The sequence below is a fragment of the Pelecanus crispus genome, chromosome 8 (genome assembly GCF_030463565.1).
Source record: "Pelecanus crispus isolate bPelCri1 chromosome 8, bPelCri1.pri, whole genome shotgun sequence".
Lineage (NCBI taxonomy): Eukaryota > Metazoa > Chordata > Aves > Pelecaniformes > Pelecanidae > Pelecanus > Pelecanus crispus.
The window spans coordinates 44,086,514-44,111,323 of record NC_134650.1 but is presented as its reverse complement, the minus strand read 5'-3'; the positions used below and the strand labels follow the sequence as shown (position 1 = coordinate 44,111,323).

The 24,810-nt window shown below is 36.5% G+C and overlaps 1 protein-coding gene across 1 annotated transcript in view; it reads right to left on the bottom strand.

The window, feature by feature from the left end:
* CDH13 (cadherin 13) overlaps window positions 1-24,810 on the bottom strand; it is a 498,153-nt gene that overhangs the window by 241,059 nt on the left and 232,284 nt on the right. Inside the window, 1 exon segment of the mRNA XM_075715390.1 lies at window positions 15,577-15,729. Within this exon segment, the coding sequence (XP_075571505.1) occupies window positions 15,577-15,729 (153 nt within the window).

Sequence of the window (24,810 nt, the reverse complement as noted above, 5' to 3'; positions counted from 1 at the left end):
AGACAACAATTAGTCTTAGTTCAGTATCAGACTGTTGATGCAATTATGCTACCCCAAAGATAGATAATAATATGACAACACCTAATCACTTCATTGCCAACCTCACCACTGCTGAGCAATGCGTGCATGAGTTAAACCACTTGGCATTAGTCATAGAATAAGTCAGCGTTTACCACTAGTAAATGCATGAGTATCTGACCTTAAGCAGAAAATCTGTGAGATGAAGGTGACTGTTAGCATAAGTAAAGACAGAAAACTGATCCTAACACCTTTAAGAAAATGGTTGTTTAAATCCTCTGAATTCCCTAACAACTGTTAGGGAAAAGTTACAACCAAATCTAACACAACAGATAAGTGAAACTGAAATACTGGCTTCACAAGGGAAAAAATAAGCATTTAACTTCCCTGCATATTTAACCCTAAAAAAGCTACAGAAAAAAAAATTACATGGTCATATAAAATATAGAAAATTGGAGGATAATCTACCACATCTTTTAAAGAGCTAAATCTTGTTTTAAGAGATTCTTAGTATCTAAAAATCTAACACTAAGTGAAATCAATGGGCAGTAGAGTTACTTAAATACTAAGTGCTTTGGGCTTTTTGTATTTTGAAAATGACACATTTCAGCTCCAATTTGTAAAGAACCTTTGGCTTCCTTTCCTACCATCCTAATTCCTCCACTTCATTCCTGTTTAGGATAAAGCAAATAGCCTGTGCAGAAGCTTGCAAATTCTGCATGCTACTCACACAGGACAAGTTTTGTGTCATGAAAAGGAAAACGTTCTCATTAATAAGCAGCTTTAATAAGTCTAGCTTGCAATGGTGCTTATAAGCTTCATACATATGTCCTGGTGTTCTTTGTGAAAAGATAAAAGAAAATTGACCTGGTGGATATGACTTACCATAATTATATGCTCCTCAAAAGTTTTGGGAGTGGAGCAGAATGCATAATTGGTTCAAATCATACCTTTTACGTTTGTCATAAAATACCATAATTTATGGTGCCAAACAGCAAAAATTAAAAATTAGTAGCTAATATCAGCACATTAGCTTCTCACATAATCCGAATGAGGATATCAGCAGGAGCAAAGGATCCTTCAACATCGGTACAGCTTTGAGTCACTACTGATGCTATATGGGGGGTAGCATCTACTAAATCACTGAAACTACTTTTCTGGAGATTAGAATGTGCTCTCGATGTCTTCAGGGTAAGGTGATTAAAATGTGCCTATTTTGCAAGAACCGCTGAGATCAAAAGGTCAGGTTCTGTGGTCATTTCCAATAACACTGGACAATCACATATACAACCTGAAAAGGATGAATGGTGATGGAGATAGAATAAGTGATGAGAATGTGTTGAGAAAGACATTAATGAATATTCCAACAAAGCCCAGAACAAAACATAAGGAAGGAAAAGGGAAAACCTCATAACAAGGTAGCAAAATACTGCCAGTATTAGGAATAAACATGCTCATAAAATTCTTGGCATTTTATCTGTCATCGGGGAAGGTTCTGGTTAAGCCTCAAATGCAAATGCATATGCCTGAAGTATGTCCTGAGACTTCTACAGCAAAGCATACATCAATACACTGTAAATACTAATAGCAATTGAACATACAATGCCCACACTGTCATTTTAAATACTTTGAGCAGAATCTATTGGAAAAAAATCATTATATGCTACTGATGGCATTTATTTGCAATTATTTTCACTGAATCACATCTTCAGTATTTTCAGAAATCAATGGAATTTCCTCTGTAAGATGAAAAACTGCAAATATATATCCCTTCTTTTTTGCTTACTAATTGCTACTATTCTAAGAGTTTGATGTACAAAGAGGAAAAAAAGGTTATTGAAAACAGTTTTTATTCACAATACAAACCTTTGTCAAAAGCCTGTAATCTGACTGCAATACTTTGGGGAAATGACTTGAAGCCTTTCTAAGAGATACAATTTTGCCTTTAATTGCAATTTTAATTCAGCATTCAACTAATCAATTCACTAATCCCACTCACCAGAATTTAGGAGACACTTGCTTTTTATATTTCAGCCTGGGTAGATCAGCCAAGACTTGACATGGGAAATTATTTACACACTTGCATCTAGAAGTTCAAAGCATGTGGTAGAGGTAGTAAACATAGCATTGATCAAAGTTATCAATAAAGAAATGGAGTGAAATTAACTGCACATCCTCAAATACCTCAATTCCTTTAAAGCATTTTCTTTAATAAATATATTGCAAATATCAATTGCAAATAGGTTTAACAGGAACTGAATACCAGTATCATTAGATGACTTAGTACCTTAAAATTAATAGTGGAAGTTAAATTTGCAATTTAAAACCTGACAAAATGCAGTGTGTTTTTCAAATTGACGTATTGTTAATATATTAAAGGTTACAAATGCAGTTACAGTCTCCTGCTTCCGTACTGCCACATCTGTGTTCTGCAAAGATGAATGACAAGCAAATTACATGTTTGGAGAATCAGTTTGCTGGCTCTTAAAGCCCATAAACATAGCAGATTGTGCTTTAATTCACTGGTTTCATGTACAGCAGATCCATGATTCAATAAGGTCAGTGTCATTAGATATACCCTGCAGAGCATAGCAAATGCACAGCACAAATTTTCATATCCCAAGATCTGAACTTAGAAACACTTAAGGCCTGGAAAGTACCAAAATTGCTGCTTTTTCTCCCAGTCTCTATTAGAGGCTCTAGATTTCTGACAGACAAAGATTGCAGCCCCCTCTGAGGAAAAGCTCCAGTTGCCGGGAATAAGGCCTTCAGACCTGTGAATCCCAAGGCTGTTGGCTGAAACTCGGTCTCTCTCTGTATACAGCGGGGGATAGTTGCCGCACTGGCCACGGGGGAACTAGCAGCTAATGTAAAATGGCTAGCCAGTAGGGTGTTCTTCCATATCAAATGTTTTCTTTCCTCTTTAGAGGGGTAAATGTAAAATACAGTAAAGTTGGATGGCTTTTAGGGAATATATGTTATTTTTAGAACAATTTCTTTACTTTTTTTTTGTCCTCTCCACTAGGTTTTCCTAGCAGCAAGGAAAAATGAAAGTTTTTTTGCAAATTGTTTTAGAAAACAAGAAAAATTGGTACTTTAAAACTGTCATGATTTTCCTCCCTCTTAGTAATTTCTAAGTAGTATGTCATAATCCTGTTATTTAACTCTATTAAATCTTCTAAAACTAATGGAAATATAACAGCAGCACCTTGCTTTATTTGTTCCCATTCACAAATAAAATCTGTAAATTGTATTCATATCACCTGTATATTATGTATAAATAATACATTTAAGAAATATATATAACAACAGAGCCTTAAAATAGATAATAGGTATTTTCAATACATTGCATTCAGATATCTGAATTACCATTAAGTAAAATAAATACTAAGAATAATGTCAGAGCAGAGGTTGGGAAGAATTCTGCAAAGATGCACTATCTCTATTTTGCAAATTTAAACTGTAAATACAACTGTATAGCAGGATACGCTATATAACAAATGTGCTAATGACAAAAACTAGAAGAAATTATAATTAATATTTCTCCGAGACTCTCATGCATATAACTGTTTCAGATAGAGGTTTTCTGGCACCATAACCACCTTCTCCAAGATTTTACCCACGTGCTTTCCCACTCAGAAGCCTTCAGTCCCAACTGGACTGTTTTATGACCCTCTACATTTTAGTGCTGGACTTCAGAAGAGAGTGAAGCAGAACATTTACCAGCCCCTGCTCCTGCTGCCAGCAGCCTAAGAAGTTTAGACAAAATGTTTTGAATACTATAGAAACACTCTCAGGGAAAAGATGTCCTTCTGGCATAACTTCAAAAGGATCAGGATTACACTTAATCATACAATCATAGAATTGTTTAGGTTGGAAAAGACCTTTAAGATCATCCCGTCCAACCACTAACCTAGCACTAGGTTAGTCCACCACTAAACCAATTAAGGGCAGAGTAGCAATTTCATGTTTCCTGGCTTGGTGGCTGGATTATTTTTAATGAAAGTAAAAACTAGGAATCATTAAGATTGGAAAGGATCTCTAAGATCATCAGTCCAACCATCAACCCAACACCACCATGTCCACTAAACTATGTCCCAAAGTCCCATGTCTACCCGTTTTTTGAACACTTCCAGGGATGGTGCATCTGTCCTCACAAACTTTTTGTCACACACCTGTACAATGAGTTTTGCCAGTAGCTACTGAGACCTGTTCTAACCTCTAAAGAAAAATTTCAAGCAAAGCCCCTCAAAACAAAAAGATCCATCATGTGAGTCTAAACATACAGTGTTTTACATAAACTGATATAAACAAATTATCTGTTGAAAAAATCTTAAAGTCACATCTCTTGTTAATGAGTTACTAGAAAATAAAAAAATAAATGAAGACATACACACTAATATAGCTACATTTTAAGGAATATGTCTAAATAAGAAATAATTAGTAATGACCTGAGTAAACCAGGACAAATACAGCAAGACTTTTATCATTTACATGTTAACAACATGATGCCAAGCAAAATTTCCATAATATTAGAAATCTTTTCACACAATGCTCTGTAAAAAGTTATAACTGTAGTCCCCTAGACCTCTCTCACTCATTTGCTATTATGCATTGGAAAAAATCTAAAGAAGGAAAAATGTGAGCACAGAAGAATCACTTGTTTCCATGAATCTTTTCACCACAAAAGACTAATAAAGGGAAAAATGGAGATTCTCACAGCTCTGCTTGCAATGTGTAGTGTTGCCAACTCTTACAATAATTTTTATGAGTTTCATTACAGCTAGCGGTTTTCTTGAAGTTCCACCTATTGAGTCCTGTCATATTTTCATTTTAAAGAGATAAGTATATAACTGCCAAAAAGAACTCCAAAGTTCAGGTGATGTGCATCAAAAAAAAGCCCGGAAGTAGATTAAAAGGAACTCAGTGCATGACTCAAACTCTCATGCAAGTTTTTGGGGCTCTACCATATTTTAAATTCTTGGGACAGGTAACATTTCAGATGGTGAGAGTAGGATGCCTAAGGTTCAGCATGACTGAAGTCTCCACAAATAACTGAGAAATACTGTAATTAAGAAATAATGATAGTGCACTAGCAATTTCATGCTGCCAAGCATGGAAACAGGATTTCCATTTGACTGCAATAGAAGTGAGATTTGAGTGGAATAGACAAAGTAGTTGTATATAAGGCTGTTAGGATATGCTAAGGTTTATGATATCATACATTTGTGTTTATGGACTGACACATACTTGTGGACATATTTGTAGGTATTTAACCAAAGTGTAGCAGAAAAGCAACCTTCATGCACACATATATGCAACAGACTGAAGTGCAGCTGCATTTTTTTTTTAAAGTGGACTGGTATATGAATTAGTCTTTTATTGTTTGATTGGTAAATGTTATCAGTCAGAACTATAGTCACAAAACATACATTTTCTTACATTTCCTGTAAACACTACGGAGTTCACCTGTGATGCAAGAGGAAAATGGATTCTATTTATGCTCATGCAGCATCGGTCAATTTGTTAACTTAGGTCCAGCTGCAGGGCCAAATTATGCTGCTAGCTATACCCACGGCACACCACTCCAGAATAGTTAATTGCCATCAGTGTGGTAACACGGAGACAGCTGATGTATTTCAGGGTGAGGGGACAACCCACAAACGGTTCTAATTTCACTTCCACAGATCAAAATATAAAATTTTACTATCGCCCACCCACAACCGGTCATCTGCCTCATCTGTGGGCCTGAGAAACAGATGAATCCTACAGTGGACTTAAAATATAGCGGTCAAAAAGCTTTGAAGATGACACAGGCAAGTGGATCCTGGACTCCAATCACTTCCCCCCCCCCCCCCCCCCCCCGTTTCTTTTTACGGCGCACAGTAATTTTTGTATCATTTCAATAGTGGAGACTTCATGGTCTAGTCTGCCATTTTTCCTCAAAGTCTCTTACAGACATGGAAAAAATACATAACAATGAACATGTCATAGTAGGGGCCCTATGAAACAATTGCATCATATTAAGGGTCCTAAATCTCTGTGCAAGAAAGAGCAGATGCAGAAAGATTTTATTTTGGAGATCACTTAACTGCACATTCAACTGGACCATGATATTTAAATGATGAGATTCGTTGTAGCCTAATTCCCTCTAATGACATTAGAGAAACATGCATAATGGAACACAGAATCCACAAACTGAATCATTGAAGCATGCTTATTTCTTAATTTTATACAAATTCTTTTCATACATTTCACAAAAATATCATGCCACTCCACATTAATTAAAGCTTACCTCTGCATAAAAATTACAAACCTATTTAGTGGTTTTGCCACAAACACATGCATATACAGCTTAAAATTATGGCCCATTATCCTACTGTAATTTTACAGAGATCAAGTATTAAAACCACAATTAGTTCTGAAGTCACAGAACTAATTATTGTATCAGATGTTCTTTATACAGCTCCCTTTTTGAGGCTGACCACTTTTGAGCAGACCACAATTCCAGCGTTGACAGAATTAAGTATTAGTATTATTTTTAATAAACTAAATGATAGGAATTTCCAGCTGACCATATCCTTCTTAAATTAATATGCATAATTCAAGGGAAGAGATATATAGTCTAAAAAGCATTGAAATGGAAACAAAACTCATTTTTCCACCAAAATTTCTTAGCATGACATATTAACTACCTAGGCTGTTTCACCAAAATTGAAGAAAAGATAGGGTCATGTAGTAAGTAATCCAAAGTCAAGGATTTCCAGAACACAGGTTTCCTAAAGGGATTTACTTATGAACACAGCAGATTAGAATGGATAAAGCAGTACAGCTTTTGCAAAGACAGTGGAAAGGTTCTATACAGCAACAAAACAAATCTATGCTTAGATGATGGTTATGCATACCCCTAGCAACACTATAAAGAGCATGGAACAACAGGTCAGTATGTCTGAATAAGGAATGCAGAGAGCGTAGGAAAAGTGTGAGTGAATGACATAAAACGTCAAGAAAGACAGGGGGAATAGAAAGGTTATGGAATGAAGTTAAAAGTTGAAGGGGAAAAAAGATGCGAGAAGGCGGAAAATGAAAAGACTGCAGGAGACGATAAGATAGGTAATATGATTTTCTTCAGGTACATAAAGAACAAGAGGTCAGAAAGGAGACAGCAGGTCCTCTAGCTGCAGACAGGAAATTATTGACAAAAAACCATAATTAATTCATTGCCTTAGTTCTTTAAAAAAAAAAAGTTATTACAGACTATACCTCAGTTTTCATTAAAAAAAGAAGCTATGTGGCTTATGGACCCACATTTCCAAGTTGAAGAACTAGCCATAGAAATCAAGGTCTTTCCAGCAATTAGAACATTAAGATTCTGAATTTTGACCAAATATCTAAATAAGACAGACTCTTTATTGGGAGGAACAAGAGATATGGAGAGTTGAGGAACCAAACTTCAAAAATTTCTGCATTATATTCTGAATGTTACTAATGGACTATGAAAAGCTTGAAGTAGTGTTGCAAAATCACAAGTAAGGCCAAACCTTCAAGACTGTGACTCGAGCCACAGGAAAGGTAATCTATTTCAAAGTGCACACTGCATTGTTTTTGCTTGCTTAGCAAAGGATCAAGAAGTTCAGAATGTGCACTTTTTCCAGAAAAAAAACAAACCAAAACAAAAATATGTACCCAATAAGAGATGAAAAGGACCCTTCTTGGCATTCATAAAGACAAGATTAACAGTTTCTACTTAATCTACAGTTAGTTGGCAGAATGCCAATGTATCAAAGCATGTTCAAGAAAAGTTTTTGAGCAGAAAAAAGACTTCCTAACCAAGTTGTTTGACTCACACCAACAAAAAAGAAAAATGTTCCCATCTTTCCTCTAAGCTTCTGAGCTGCACCTTTGCCTACATGAGCATAATCAGGCACATCCAAGTACACAGCAGACAAAAAAAAAATTGACAAATTGTACAAAACTGGGATATGCAAAGTAGTGGGTAGTACAGAGCTAAGCTGTAGGAGCTACCCTCGTCTTTCCCTCCCCTCCATTCAGACCTGCCATGCCCTTGCTAGAGAGACATAATACATCAGCAGTCTCTATGAAACTGCTGTCATGTCCATCACTGCGTAAGGCTGGGAACAATTACCAGTGTTTGCATGGCAAGACTGCTTCCTTTCCCTGCAGGAAAACATAAGGTCTGGGGAAAGGGCAAAGTGTCTTCCTAGGTATTTATGCTGCACCTAGAACAGTGAGCCTTCAGCAAGGTATTTTGAGGGTTGCTATAATACAAATAGGCAAGAAAAAGAAACAAAGAAACCAATCATGCTAAAGACTGAAGAAATATCATGACGACATTTAAATGCCTTAAAATGCAATTAATACATAATAGCAAAAATAGTTTCACAGACTATTAACATAATATGACAAAAATGTTATTAGTCTCCTCTTGTTTTACTGAACACATCATTATTCTTTCCAGGAGTGGTGTTCTATTAGAAAATAAATAATAATAATAATAATAATAATAAAAAAAAAAAAACCCAAACAAACAAAATGACTGTGCAACCAAGTTTTGTGTCATTTGTTACTGTCTCAATAAACTCCAATTTTTTTTTTATTTCTTACTGCTGTGAACTTCTACCTCCCATTCTTCAATGAGAAAATACTAATTTTGCCTGGTGTTTAGGAGTTAGGGTTATTTTTAGCATGGAAATCCAAGCCCACTACCTTGTCTTGACAGTTACAGGTTACAAACAAACCTTGGCTGATTTTTCCCTTTAATGAAACTTCACTCTGTTCCTCCTACAAATGACACGACAGTGTTGTTGAACAGCAGGGATGTCAAAGCCATGCAAGCAGTTAGATCTAAGAATAAAGCATATGCCCTCCAACAAAACGAACTGTTGACTTTTGTATGCTTTTCACATAAATGATATGAGGATGCTAGTGGCTTCTGAAATGAATCACAGTACCCTGCTGATATCTCATAACTTTAAGATCTACAGTATGTATTGAATAGACTATTTACAGTAAAAAATGAACAAGATATGGTAAATTAGAAAGTTTATATAAAATAGATATCTTGTTCCCCCAAGACAAAATGGGAGAATATACATAAAAATAACATGAATTTTAACTTAATTTCCTGTCAGGTTTTCTTTTTATCCCATAAAACAACCTTGGGAGAAAGAGAGATATTTCCAGTAGCTGGAAATCCCATTTATATCCCAGCTGTGCAAGCAATTATGTATGTAAAATTTATATGCTCAAATATTTGATTTATGCACACAGTTATGGTGACCACCTTGGTTTTGACCTTGGTAAACAATCAATGCCAAAAAGCTCCCCATGAATTCAGAAGTCTGCCCATAAAGATCTCATCAAAGGATCTAGAACTTTGCTTCTGTTGGGTTTGTTCCTGTTTTTGCATTTCTGCCTCCAGGTTTGATGAAATATCTGTTAATACTTAATCTTGCCATTTCATAATTTCAATGGGAAAAAAAAAGATTAAAGAAATACTAATGATCTTTTAACAAACAGTACCTGTTTGTCTCCAATTTATGGCAACCTAAAAAAATGCCTTCTATGTCTAAATACATTTGTTATAAAAGAACAGGAAGCAACAATTTTTTGACTAATCCATCACTCTTAGTTTTTAGATAAAAAGTGGGGGCTTTAGGTTGACGGATTCATTTATTTTCCCCATACAAGTAAAAGCAGTGCTAAGTCACGAACAATCATGTCAGAAACAAAGTTCAGTACCAAGCCGATATTGTCAGAACAAAGAACAATTTTCCATAAGATTCATAGAGTCTTCTGTAGCATAATGCTATTTTATGGACAGAATGCTTAATTGGGGATTACAGACACCAGCAGTCTCTTGTTAATGAGAGACAGCGAGACATACAGAGCCTCCTATCAAGCACCTTAACTCCATTCAAGGCATCTCAGCCAGGCTATGCTGGGAAGTTGCACTGGAATAAAGGTGTTGCTGAGGGATGAGATTTGTATAACCAACGGAGCTCTCTATCAGTAACAGAACTGGCATAGTCACATGCACTGTACATCAACCTAACACACCAACAACAGTAGTGAAACTTCCACTGCGCCGAAACTTTTGGTCGCAGTGGAAGTTTCAGAAAGGAGTGTAACGACAGAGTAACGTCAACCCCAGAGCAGACTATCTGAACTTCCTGCATTTTGCACCTTCAAGACTTGTTGAGGCAGAAGGGATTCTGGTACAAAAGCAGAGTTGATATCCTCTTCTTGTATGAAAATACCTGTATTGGAATAATACCAGTGTAACAATTTCAACTGTGAATAGACCAATTTCTGGTGCTAAGTCTGATGCTGTGCTAACACAGGCTTATAGAAATTATGTCTGTGACTTATATGAACAGGAGTGCAACTGCTGAGACATAAGTCTCTGTGCTACGTTAAGATTATTATGCCTACCTCAGGATACGGGGAACTGCAGTTCCTTCATGTGCAGCCATGACAGAGGGAATTCAATGTTTTTTAAAGAGGCTTGAAGTTAGAAGCAAGTTCGTGGTTTTCCTTAAAGAGAAGCATACTTCTGTGTGCTGTCTATATGTCTCCACACTGCATATTGCAGAGATTCAGTATCAGGGTATGATAAATCATTCTGAAAAGGATGTGGCTGCACTAAAATGGACTTACACAGAAGACAAATTCATTCTTCTGTACAGGATAAATTACAGCTGTTCACTGCTAGTTTTTTGCTACAGCAATAATTTCAGTATCTGCATAAATGTATTCAAGTACTTAAAAATCTTTCTCACAAAATACTCCTTGGCACCTGATCAAGCTAGTTTTCCTCATGATTGTGAAGCATTTCCGTTATTTGCTCCATATTAAAACCAGAAATATAGTCCATTAGGACTGCAGCATCGCCCTAAATATTTGGTTCAGTCACAGAAACAACAGTCTCATGTAACCTAAACTGAAGCAGTTCACACTAGAGATTTGGGTCCTGTTCTCTGGTCTGAATTCTTCAGCCTGTTCTCAATCTACTTGTTATCCAACATATAGATACAATACTACACAGAGCAAATAGTCCTAATTTGCTTTTCAGTCCCGTTAACATAAATTTTCTAAATATCTCAGTCTGTCACTACCAGTTGCAAGGCATCCTTTCACAGAAGTGTGATCTGTCATAAAAAAAGCTGAAAGCTGATTTCACACCTCTGCTTGTTAAGTGTTTTCTAAAGCAAATAAAGCTCTCCACTTAAAAAATAATTAAAACTAACTCTTCATTAACAGTTCAAATTGCCTAGGTAAATTTGGTCACAGCTCTAATTTGCACACTGTCACTGAATAGTTTTATCAAGCTTCTTCATTTCATGCTTGCAAGGGATCGCTTTTTGATTATTTCTCTTCCACACATATTTACGCTTGGCAAGCAGTTATGAAAAAGCCCATCAATGATGGCAACAACCTTTAAAATCTTGAGACCCAATTGAAAGCCCCCCATTGACTGGTTGGCAATTTACCACTGATGCTTAAGAGGTTACAGAGCCGGATTTTACTGCTGCAAGGATTACATGCAGTGATAAGTTACGGGGAACAATTTATACAACTTCAGGCTTTTTCCTGTACCCAAGGAATGCCTAACCAAAATCTCATGCATTAACTGTAAAAAGTTAATAGAATATTTTTCCATTTCTTTTGAGCCTGCCTAACTTTGAGTAAAGAAAAAACCATAATTCTTTAACTTTGCAATTTTTGTCATCTTGGTCATAGTAATCAATATGTGCAACTCTTCCTGCTTTTAGTTGGATGAAAGCATTCTGCCTACAAATACAATACCTGTGGAAATGTGAGGTTTTGAAAATGAACTTAATGTTTTTAATGAACAGATTACCCCATTGTCACTGTTTTTCAGCCAGTATTCACTGGCCCTCTATTGAAACCTTTGTTTCCCAATTCACTCGTCTTTTATCAACACCTAACACAACTAGGCTTCCAAATTCATTGGAATCTTTTAGTTCTGTTCCTGCAGCTCTTTTTAGAAGCACTTGATTCTTTTGATTTTTTTTGCTAAAAGGTGTAACTGAAGAGTCACTAGTATTTCTGCTCCGCTGGAATCAGAAAAGACTATGGAACTGAACTCAGATTTGCATAGATTATCAGCAATTTTTGATGGTGTCTACCTCACTGATTTGGACTTAAGTCTCCCCACCAACTTCCTTCACTGTTTTTTCCACATCTGCATTTTTTCAATACTAAATAAATAAATGATTTTGTCATTGCCTGAAATTTCCAACTAGTTGTATTTGTTCAAATCTTGAGAGAAAACCAAAGACATTATTTCTGAGAGCATATTTGTACAACTGAACACCTTTTGCTCTCACTAAATAGGGGCTCTAGGCTACCTGCTTATCTCACCGACCCAGAAACAATTCAATAATATGCGTATATTCTGCTTAAGCCCCTTCTTCAGAGCAACATTTAGTAGTTTCATCAACAGGGTGTAGCGAGCCACAGAATAAAACCCTTCAATATAAATCCAGTGGTAAATCCAGAGAATTCCTATCAGGATGCTCTTTATCAGACCTCTTTAGAGGAAAAAAGGAATTACTAGATGCTTTTCTAAAACGATCTGTCTTTGCTGGGCATAACAACATCCTTACATCCTCTTGCTCTTCGTCGTAAGCAGCTTTCACCTAAAACTGAAGCTGACTGACATTCTCTGATCTTTAAGGAGGGACCCCACAAAGTTACAGGGAAAAACACACCAGAAGCATCTGCCTTTTTCCACCAGCAAACACAATTTCATTAGCATAATTCCATGCACATGAGAAAAAAAAGAAAAAATTACTAATGGCTAATTTCAATGTAGTGGATTTTGGAGTTTTGCTGTCTCACCCAGCCTCCTCTGGCACAGTTTCATCTTCTCAGTAAAAAACATCACATTTTCAAAAGTGCAAGTGATTAGGTCAGAATTACTATGGAATTAATCACCCTGACATTGATATTTTGGTGGAATTTCACACACTTGTCCATTTTTGAACAATTTACTGATTTCATAAAAAATAAACTCATAAATCAATTGGATAAATAAGTCAGTCCAGTGGGGGGGAAGGAATTAACGTAGCTGCCTTACACTCCTCTTGCTAGCTTGAGTTTCTTTTGCTAACAAACAGAATGTAAACTCATCTGAAAACACAACTGCCACGCAACTGGGCTGCACCAAATAGACTGGCAGGCCCTGACCCTCAGACAGATTCTTTCATTCTATTTTAAAATATTTTCTATCTTTTACTAAAAATAAAATATTTAAAAATGAACAGTAGAAAGAGGGGATTAACTCAGACAATCAACAGTTGTCTGAGTAGAATTCAGTACTCCTCTAATTTAATCAAGTTTCTCTTGTAATGAATATATGGAAAACCTCCTACAGGTTTTTCAATATTCCTCCAGGAGAAAGAGGACAGCAAAAAGCAGAATTTCAAACATTCAATGAAAGAAACAACAAATTTTGATAATAGATTAAATACTCTTAGCTAATTTAAAGCATTTTGAGGTACACAGATGACAAAATCTCCAAAGTTTTATTAAATATTGTGATCACCAAAGCTCTATTTTTTGCCCTATTAACATTTTTTTAATTCTCATCCCTTGAGTATATATGCACTAAGCATACAGAATAAATCAGTGCTCATGCACAGCAGCCCTCTGTGTAGCTGGAAGGATTCAAACAGATTTCATCTTTTTATCTGTGCCCCACCACTGATTATATACTTGATGGTATGACGGCTTGAAAAGAACTTGTATTTTTTTTCATGGAGATCTATTCTTCCCTTGTTTGCCCTTTGCTTTGAACTTCTTCTTTCAGGACATTAATACTGGGCAGGGGGGAGCGCAAACAAAAACAGAAAACAAAAACACTTTTGAGAGAAATTTAAGGGTCATTCAGGTATTTCATCTTTCGGTGTACCAAGGAAATCAGGGAGAAAATCCTGCTGCCTTCCTGACACCATGATACAACTTTATTGGAAAACAATGGGCTGGATTCAAAGACAAGACTAATCAAGTTGAGGCTTCTCCTACAGAACTTTTTGACTACATTTGCACAACAGGATGCCAGTGAGCATGCTGAGGAGAGTGCTATATAACAGGTTAGAAAGCACTACAGCCTATTAGGATATACATTCACATTGCTCTGGATAATCTACTGCACTGCGCTATTTGTATATAATTTGCATTGCTTCAAAAAGGCTCCTCTAGGGAAATGTTTTTGTCTTAATTTAAGTGTACACTTTGCCAGATCAGATAGGAGAGCCATTTGTGGTTTGATGCATCAGGTTGAAAAAACTACTGTGATATTCCAGTAGAAATATATTCAAGGTTTATACTGAACACATTAAGGTGGAAAGCCACTGATAAAATAAGAAACAGCTGGTAAATGAAGATGAGGAACGGCGTTAAAGAGAGAAACTGCAATGTTTTTCTTTTAAGAAGGACATCAGTAACTACCATAAATCCTATGCGAGTGGCTAACATACATTTCACTGTAGACCCGGATGAGAAATAGATGTTTAAGTGTTGAAAACCACCATATGGTAAATTTTAGCAGTGCTGTTTGAGCAAATGTGACTAGTCATCTAACTGGCAAACTCTTCCAGAGGAGGAGAGAAACAGCACTGAAAGTGCAAGTATTGATTACGACACAGCAGAAGACAAAACAGAGGTCAGGGATGGCAGTCAGAACTGTCACCAGAGCCCGTGCCCCACATGGGCTGGAGTACCGCACGCTCCCTGCTGCGCGAGGATATGGAGGTCAGCCCCCGACGCTGCGGCAGAACTGGCACTGTGCAAATGTACTAACCATTTTGCATTTTGAATTCTGCTGCTCATCTATATCAAAGTGGCCAGACACAATTTATCTGACTGCACATTTCAAGAGCTAGATAGAAAACGTGAATCGACAGATCCTCTGTTTACACTATGCATTTCAGGACATTGTGATGCAGTTATTTTACAGATTTCAGAGATCGCTAGTTAGAATTTCAATGGGGAGAAACATAGCATTTATTGACACGGGAAAGAATCTTTAGTGAAATCTTTGTAGGAAACATACATCTGACAGAGATGTATCTGCTAAAATTTTCATATTAACAGAATCTTCTTTATCTCTATTAAAAGATATCCATTACTAAAAATGGAGTTGAAGAGTATATTCCATTGACAGCTTGACAATAAAAAAGAAGCATGACCATGTAGTACCTTAGTGGCAGCTTCCTGAAAAGATCTTTTGTCCAAACATAATTCTGTATTCACAAATCAAATGCATACACGATGTTCAGACAGTATTTCTACTAAAGATAAATGACAGAAATTACTTGCAGAAAGCAGAGCAGAGTTTTGATTGCATGTAAAAATAAACATATTTACCGTTTCCAAAGGACAAACGGTTCTTCTGGAAATTTTGTAGGACTGTAGCTTCAATAACTACAACCCTTTCAACAAATACATGTTCAAAAAAAAAAATATTATCAGCACAGAGGCAGAGATCCTAATGCTGTGAGTACTCACCTCATAATTGGCAATTGCTTCTCTATCCAGGGCTCGGGTCACGGAGACATCCCCACTGATCTCATTGATTCTAAAAATTCCTTTTGGGTCTTGATCTACTCCCTTACCAGAGAGTCGAAACTTTGCTCCCTCTGTCCCTTCACTGCTGATGACCTGCATGGCAGAAAATGAGAAGTTACAGGCCATATTATAAAAACTTTTAAAATCATTCTAAACCCACATAACCCATTTTGATCTTTTACCTAATGTCGAGATATATTCCCTGCCAATAATACATAACTATAAAATGAGGTTCATGGTAATACATAACTATAAAATATGGTTTCAATCATTCAGAAAACACTGTGCAATTCTTGTGTTAAGCCCTGGAAAATCTACTCATGTCCTTAGCCAGTTCCTATCTTATCTTTACTGTCTTCTATTTCACTACTTAAAGTTTCTATTATTCCATTGCTACTGCATTCACTCTACGTCTAGAATTTGACATTTTATTTAATTCTATTTCTTTTTTCAGCTGAATTGATAAAACAGCTACAAGCTTACAAAAAAAGAAAGAAGAAACACATTCTATTGAGTGGCATAAAGCATACGTCTTTCACAACATCCCTTACGATACCAGATAGCCATCAGACATTATTTTCCGATTAGTCAGTCCTTTTTATTAGCCAGCATAAAGTCATTACAAAATAGAGTAATTTCAGGTTGTTTTTCTTTCCCCTATTCCCTTCTACACTCCTCCTTTCCCAGGATTTTAAACCAAGGGAAAAAACTCCTCATGAAAATATCTGGGTATCCTGCCCAGAACTCTGCTTAGTCACACAGTTAGAATTCCTCCACTTTCCAAATTTACTTTTATACATATACACACATGTGTGTATGGAAACTCCTTGTTACTATCACTACTTTATTTCCCCATAAGAAAAAAATCCCTAAAAATCCAATTTCAAGGCTGTCGCACATTAGTGACAGTAGCATATGTAAACTTGCAGAGCTACACAATGTTTGTTATAAGCTACATGCTTTGCAAATTTGTATTTGCACAGCAGAATCTAGAAGGATTATAAATTAATCTTGCCCTTTAAGGCTGACAATCTTGCCAAGCCATTCCTTCCCTCTACTGTTTCATGTTCTTTTGTTTCCAGCAATTTTATATCGTTAATATTTCCGTAGAAACATTAAGTGAAGTATTTATACGCTGGTCTGAATTACAGCTCAGGAAAAGGAAGGAAAAAAGTGGCCTTAGAAATCTGGACATGCTCCCATTTTGAGATAATAAATATGCAGGGTGTTTAATAACGTCCCTGAGGAAATACATGTTTGTTGCTCTATCGCTGTGGGTTCAGCAACACTGGTTTGCAGATTACTGGACAGTGAGATTTTGACTAAACTCCATAATCATTATTACTTTATTTTAATTGAGAAAAAAATCACCACAAGTTATGAAATAGGAAATCAGCATTTTCAGAGAGAAAGTTTCAATTCTCAAACCCTTTGGGGAAGGGACACATTTCAAAGTGAAAACCTGTTTCACCTTTTTTCCTTCCTCCTTCCAAGTCAGAAACACTGATGGATGAAGTTTTCTTCTTGTGTATTTTTGAGTATGTCGCGCCAAAACACAGAGACAGACAATACTGCAGGTGACAAAAGGGCAAAGCGACTTTGTAGCTTCAGGTTTTGTGATGAAACTGAAACTTAATGGTTCCTACTGAAAAGTCAGCCTGCTGTTCAATTCATTTTTTGACCGATCTCTGGTATTTTTTACATCAAGCCTAAAAAGATGTGTTTTTCTTAGCATAAAGCTATGCTTACAATTTTGCAATGTCATGACCATTGCTCACTTTTGTAGGGAAAAGATGAATTGATCATCTTCTGCCCTGATTTCTGAAACTTAATACAAGACAAGTGCACCTTCCCACCTGATATAAGAACAGTGGTTTGAAAGGCCTGAAGTCAACCACAGGCCAGCACAAATATCTAATTCAGAGATGTCTACACAACAGCTATTTCCACCATAGCCACCAAAGATTACCTAACAGTTTATGACAAATCTAAGATGTAGTATAGGTGCAATGCCCCAGTTGTAGCAAGCCACAGAAAGCAAGCAAAACAAATCATGGGCTGTGCAAGGGAATTTATCAGAAAAAATCCACATAATCATATACAGATCTTTCTCCACATTAGACAGTAATAATAATAATAATAGTAATAAGGGTCCCTACAACCCTGACTGGAGGGGAAATTTCCTCTCAACTCAATATCCGGCAAAGATCTTAACCTTGAGTTTGATGGCAAGACATCCCAATGTGGTACCTGAAAGATTTGTACTCCTTGGAGCTACAACACATCCCATATCTCATCCCCACTTTAGCTGTAAACCATTCTTCAGCATATAATGTATAGGACCAACAGAGTTACCAGTCAGCAGATTTTTTTTCTAAATGACTGGATGTGTCCATTCAGCTTTTTTAAAGCTTCAGGAAGCATTCACATTCACGGTGCAAGTACGTGCAGACCCTTCTCTCCCACCTATTTATTATGCTTCTAGTTATTGCACAGCGACTTATGCTTGATATAGTAATAAGAATCCCAGGTTAGAGATGCTCCATGTACCACCGCATCATTTGTTCAAGAGCAATGTTGGTCACACAAAAATTAATTTTCAGAAGTGTGATTCTTTAAAATGTTTAATTAGCCACAAGAGGGAGCTACATACTCCCAGGAATGTAAGGAAGAACATTAACATCTCCTAATTAAGATGCTGTATAATGGCTGCATAGTTCAAAGAAAGTGCATTTCCCAGTTCACACTAAGCTCAGTACAATGAAAAGTTTAATAAAAATCAGGCTTAATTTGCCATATGGTTTGGTGCTTCAACAAGAGCAAGGAAGAAAGAACAGGAGGATTGTCTGACATCTCCTCTGGCAAGACTGCTATTCCGAATACTGTCATAAACACAGCACTGTTCACATGAAAATTTCCTAGCTTACAATGTATTTACACCATGATGCTTTCCCAGTTTACTGGCTGAGGAAAAAAAAAGGCCAGATTATTTCTGCTGGAATGTTTACTTTGGGATGTCATCTTTAAGTTTCTAAAATACATAAATTACTTTCCCACAGTTACTACTACCTGAAGCCCAGACAGAAACACGTATTTCCAGAATTTGTTCACTGCTCTAGGAACTTCCATGCAGGTTCTAATATTGAAAATGTCTGCACCATATGACAGTGGCTATTCATTCTTTTCATTCTTAGGAAAAGGTCCAGTTAAGGTAGCACAGACCTAAGCACCAGCCTCCTGAGAATATGGACAAGGCAGGCATACTTTATCTGGCCTCCCAATTTCTACCTATTTCACCTTGTTCTGACCTCACAATTCAGAAGGGCCTTGACATTGCATGGGCAGATGGCATAGACAGAACAGACGCCAGCTGAGCATCCCACAATAATATAGACTCTTGAAGGCTATTTCCTCACCCAGGAACCAAACAACAGTTTTAGATGTAGACTTAGACATTACTCACTATTGCACACCTGATAACACTTTCCCACGCCAAGGGTGTATCAGAGAATAAACGTATTGAAAACTGAAGTGACCCATGCTAGCCTTGTCAGGACCACATGTCTAGCACCAAAGACAGACCAGTATTTTTTTTCTTTTTTTCTTTTTTTTTTTTCTTTTCTTCAAAAAGGCAGAGACTGTACGATTCTGCTCAGCTAAAAGACACTTAGAAAACAGAATGTTACTTAGCTGACAGGATCTGCTTTTTGCTGAACCATGGCCAAAACATATTTACCAAGTGCTATTTTTCAGCTGACATTATGTATCCCTTCCAGCTAAACTCATTTCAGCAATGTGATCCCCCTGTTGTTACGGGTTTATCGCAAAAGTAAATCAGAGTGTTCTCAAGAGAAGAAGAGAAATAGAAGCACAAAAAGCCACACTACCCCCAGAGAGAGACTTTACAGTTCTGCAACCCCAGCAAATCTGTCCTTAACAGCACCATCCTAGTTTACCAGTTTCATTCCTTAAGAAGTGTTTGCCTCAACCACTTCTATAATTTCTTAGTTCTTGACACCATCTGAATTAGAGATGCATCATATTAATTTCACTTTTTAAACAGAAAACAAATCTGACCCTCAGACAGGAATATTTGGTTCAAACCCCAGTACTTTTCATCTCAGAGTGTTACACTCTCTCTCTCGTGTGTTTTTGATTTTTGGGGGTGGTGGTGGTGGTTGGTTTTGGTGTTCTCCCCCCCAGCCTCCTAGGGAGCAAATTTATCCATGGAATATTTAGAGGTGAGCTATTTTTTTCCTTTAACTACTATGCTCCACAAATGCAAAACAATGGCTTAGGCCCATTGTTTAGATATCAGAAAAATATTTAAACAGACACTTCCTGTCCTGCCACACTGAAAATCACTCTTTGCAGTCAGAGGCTCCATCTGTTCTGTACTGATTCAAATAATCTTTCAATCAAAACAGATGCAAAATATTCCTATCATTATTCAAAAGCACTAACCAACAGAAACTTCTTCATTACTATAAGCTAAACATACAAAACCTGTGGTTAGAAAGCAATTTATATAATTTGCTGAGTTTAATAATATATTAAATCTATTGGTTCTCAATACCTCTATCTTCATTAAGTACTAGATAAACTAGTTAAGCGTGGGAACCAAATTCTGCTCTCTGACCAAGGGAGCCCTGTTGGCCCATGCCCATGAAAAGGGAAACACGACCAGCAATAGGACTATACAACACTGCCCCAACCTCCTACGACAGCCAAGGTAAAGAAACTCAGTCAAAGTCAAGGTGAAGCTTTTGTTTTCTGGGGGAACCAAAGCTGGGGAAAACCATGTTTAGTACAGCAGACATTGCTTCTGGTCATCAACTACAAATATTTTGCTTGATGCTGTTGACAGTCCTAATAAGAATATACATACATAGATATTTCCCAGAGAAAGAAGAATGTATATAGACAACAGACTTGATTTAACTCAGCAAAGAAACCCATAATTCAGTTATTTTAAACTCTAAGAAAAAAAAAAAAGATCTGTTTTCTGTGTCAGATCCCCAAGACTCAGTTTTAACTGGGCAAAACACATTACTGGAAAGTGTCTGAATTTTGCACTTTAACATACACAAAAACTCTGGCCACTGGGCAAAACTACTATTACAAGATTAGCCATTACTTCTTATTTGCATTCTTTGCATTGGTTCTTTTAAGACTCTCATGAATTACAGAAAAAATTCCTCAAACAGGAACACATGTATTATTACAATAGTGCATCTGTAAACTGAAGCCTTTTTCATAGCTGTATAAAATTTTTGAAGTATTGAGTACTGGGTGTACTCAATACCTTGAATGTTGAAACTTTTATACCAACTGTCAGAGATGTAACATGGGAATAAAGAAAAAAAAATCAGGAGTTGAAATTAAATGAATTATGAAAATGAAAAGTCATACACCAATATTCTCAAGAGGTTTTTTTAGCATCTTAACTATGAGCTTTGTGATGGAAAACATTTCAGGAAGTGTCAAATTTAGGAACAACATTGTGAGAATTAAAGCACAGAGTTTTAGCATATTTTTGATGCATGTTTGCAAGACTGATTAGGGGCTGCAAACGGTACAAATGTTCCTTGCCCGAAGCAATCCAAACAAAACTGCATGAATACTCTTTACCAGGTATCATATTCAGAACTTTACGTACATGAAGGAAATAGAACTCATATTGCTTGAAATGCAGATGGTATATTTAAGTATTTTGTTGGACTGGGGCTCTGCTTCCTATAGAAGTTACTATATCAACTATTATTTTGTTCCAGCAGTGCAAACACAATGTTTTAGTAACTATAATAAAAACAAGTCTAAATCCAAAATTTGCTAAGGTTAATAAATTCCATAGATAAATACTTCACCAAAATATCTTAATGTATGAAAATGACACAATATATTAAAAAACGAAGTTGTTTCACTACCAGTGCTCATTTTCTGAGGTCTTTTTAGAAATATCAACACAAATAGGATATTTGATATTCAATCAAAAAATATCTTCTCAACATAATGGCTTTTTATCATAATTATGCATAAATGTTTACAAAATCCAGATCAATTTTCTAGTAGGACGTACAGGTGTCCAAATGAAACAGAATGAATTTATACATGTGGAAGCCCTGTGTACCGATGGATCCCTTTGGTGTGAGGTTCATTATCATAGCTGTACACAGATGCAACAATTCTCCTTGAAGAATCAGTTGCAGCACTGGGGCCTACAGGTTTCATCTACAATTGTGCCAAATTTGAGGATTTAACCAATATAAATAGCTAACTGAGCATTTGCTCATAGACTGAAGTAAAGTAATTCAATGAACACATCGAGATATGCATTATCTTTTGTAGCAGGTAATCCTTCAGTTTCCCATTAGTCTTAATTTATGAAGAGGAAGAAGATTCATTACAAATCATTTTCACTTCCTCTTTTCCTAAGGAATAGCCAATTTCAGATACATATCTGCACCTCTGGATTCAGTACACAACAATTGCCTCCTACTGACAGCACAGAATTTATAAACACAGTTTTTTGTGATCTCAAAACAAAATGATCTAGAAGTATTATTTGTCACAGAAGGCCTGGATATTTCACTGGCTGATTTGGCCTTTCAGTAGCCATTTAATCACCATATTTTAATTGCTGCTTAAGTTACTAACTTGCAACAAACCCTGTTAGTTGAAGGAATTTGAGGACCACTGTCTTTTGAGTTACAGCCAGACGGAGTAGCTCAAAAGCTATTGTTAGTTGTTAGGAAAAATCTAACTGTGATTGACAATATTAAATGAAGACGAACTTCAAAAGATGCCCTTTAAAAAAAAAAAAAAAAAAAAGGATTACTTGGATTTATAGAGGTGCTTTATTGCAAACTTATCACTGGTCTAAAAAGGCAGAAATGCAGAGACAACATTACAACATTTAATGGTTTTTAATTGCAGAACTTCAGGGCATAGGACAGAATACATAATGTGTAATCACGACACACATAGCTAAGTCTAGAAGTGGGAGAAAAGAGGAGAACAGAGCCAATTTACAGTACCTTTTCCCAGGTATTTCACAGTACTATCTATCTTGAAACAGATGAAAGTCTTAATTTATTACTCAAGGCCACTTTTGCAGCATCCGAGAAAGCATAAGGCACTCTGATCTAGTACCAGACTGGAAGCAACACAGCAGCATCTCAGCTGCACTGTGCCCAGGCTAAAATAATCTGCTGATAAGGTCTGGAGAAGTCTGCCCTGGGTTGTCTGGGGAATATAAAAAGCCTAGTTGCTTCCTCTCCCTGCAGCTACAATTACTGCCCATGGGACTTAGCTACAAATGTTATCTGTAGATCCATGCATGCAGCAAAGAAAGAAATCAAGATCTGGATTAAGTGGGAACTTCCAGCCCGGTGGAGTAATTGGAATTGCAGAATAAGACACTGAAGTTGCAGAGCCAACGTGAGGAGCCGAATAGGAGTAGTAAAGTGAGAAAAATGGAGCTGGTGAGAATGATTCACCAAAAACTACTTTTGAAAATTAAGGTTCAGTTTAATTTGAATAAATGTATTGGAAGATTGTGTCTAATTTTATTTTTGCTTTAACTAGCAACCTGCCGAGTCTTGACTTTTGAAAATATTTTGCAGTTAAAATAAACCTAGAGGAATAAGTACTCTATCAAAAGTATTCACAAATTTTAATTGAAGATATTAAAAAAGAAATATCATGATTAAGGGCGTTTTTAAAAATTTGGTTCCATTACATGAAGTCAATGTAATACTTCTGGATACTTTAAGAACCTGCTTAGCACCCAATTCCCATTTGTAGCAAACAACCCACAGATCTAATTATAGATTTTCCTCAGTCACTAGTTCCCTAGGAAACAAATCCATGCCTCATGTCTTGTGCATGGAAGGTCATAGTAGGAAGATTAATATTTTTCTGTGTATAGAAACTTATCTAGAGGTCACAGGTCTGCATCTCGGCAGATGTTGGCGCTTCTGTCAAGGACAGATGGCAGCTATATTTGATGGCTATCTTAGATATTTATTACTTAAAACATTTTCATCTGATGAGGCACTTAATACTTCTATTAGTAACAATGCTCTATGATGCTTTGTGCTTTAAATAAAGCATTTTAATTTTCATTCTCTAAACTCATTTCAGTTTTGAACAATGGGTCCACCTCACTTTTCACCTTCAATGATTAACCATCAGAGGTCAATTCAAAACAGCTCTAAGTAGCTACAACTTATTAGAAATGATAGGCAGAAATTTAACTTGAAGTCATGAATGGTAAATATAATTTGTGTTTTCTGATATTGGCTCTTAAAGTTAACAATGTCATCACAAAACAGATCAACAAGTTCACCTTCATGCATGTAACTGCAATTGCCTTAGAAAAACAGGTATCATTATTGTTACTCTACTTCTGATTTCATTCTAATTCATTGCTGAAAAAATAGACAAAATATAATTCACTGGAAACTGAGATATGCGTGAATACATAACTAGAAAAAGGGTGAATTAGAATGAATTCAAGGGTGGCAGAGGGAAGCTTTGTCAGATTTGTCCTCCTCATTTATAACACAAAACCACTATTCAGCTCTACCCTGACCCATCTACAATGACAGCTTAAAAGGTATGCAATTAGGCTGTAATCCTACTCACACTTAGTATAATATTCAGCCTGACTTAAGATCAAATAAAGGATTTAAGCTAAGTCACGAGTGTCTTTAATCTGTGGGAAGCGAGAAGGAAGCCTCGATGGTCAGCACATCTCAAGTAATGCGCAGTGACTCATGATGACTGACCCCCAAGCCCTACCCCATGTCTTGTTCCACTCGTCTCCGTGGAAAGGCAACCATCCAGATCCAAGCCCACAACTAATACCACAAACCTGGACTGCCTTCCTCCCTAGATCACTGGATGGGTACATAAATGGATGCAAAAACACTTGATTCTTAGAAATATGTTTGGCTCGCTACTTTTTTCTGTTAAATTTACATTCTTTTCCCAAGTGTGGTTCTGTTTGTTGTTTGTTTTTTTTTTAAATTCCCTCCATCTTTCTTCCTTTCTTCCATCTTTTGCAGATACTACCAATTGTGCTACATTGCCTTTGTTTCTGTAGCTCTAATGGATTGAATTCTCATTAGCTAGAGGCAAAAAAAAAACCACATGGTTGCTGAAATTGCT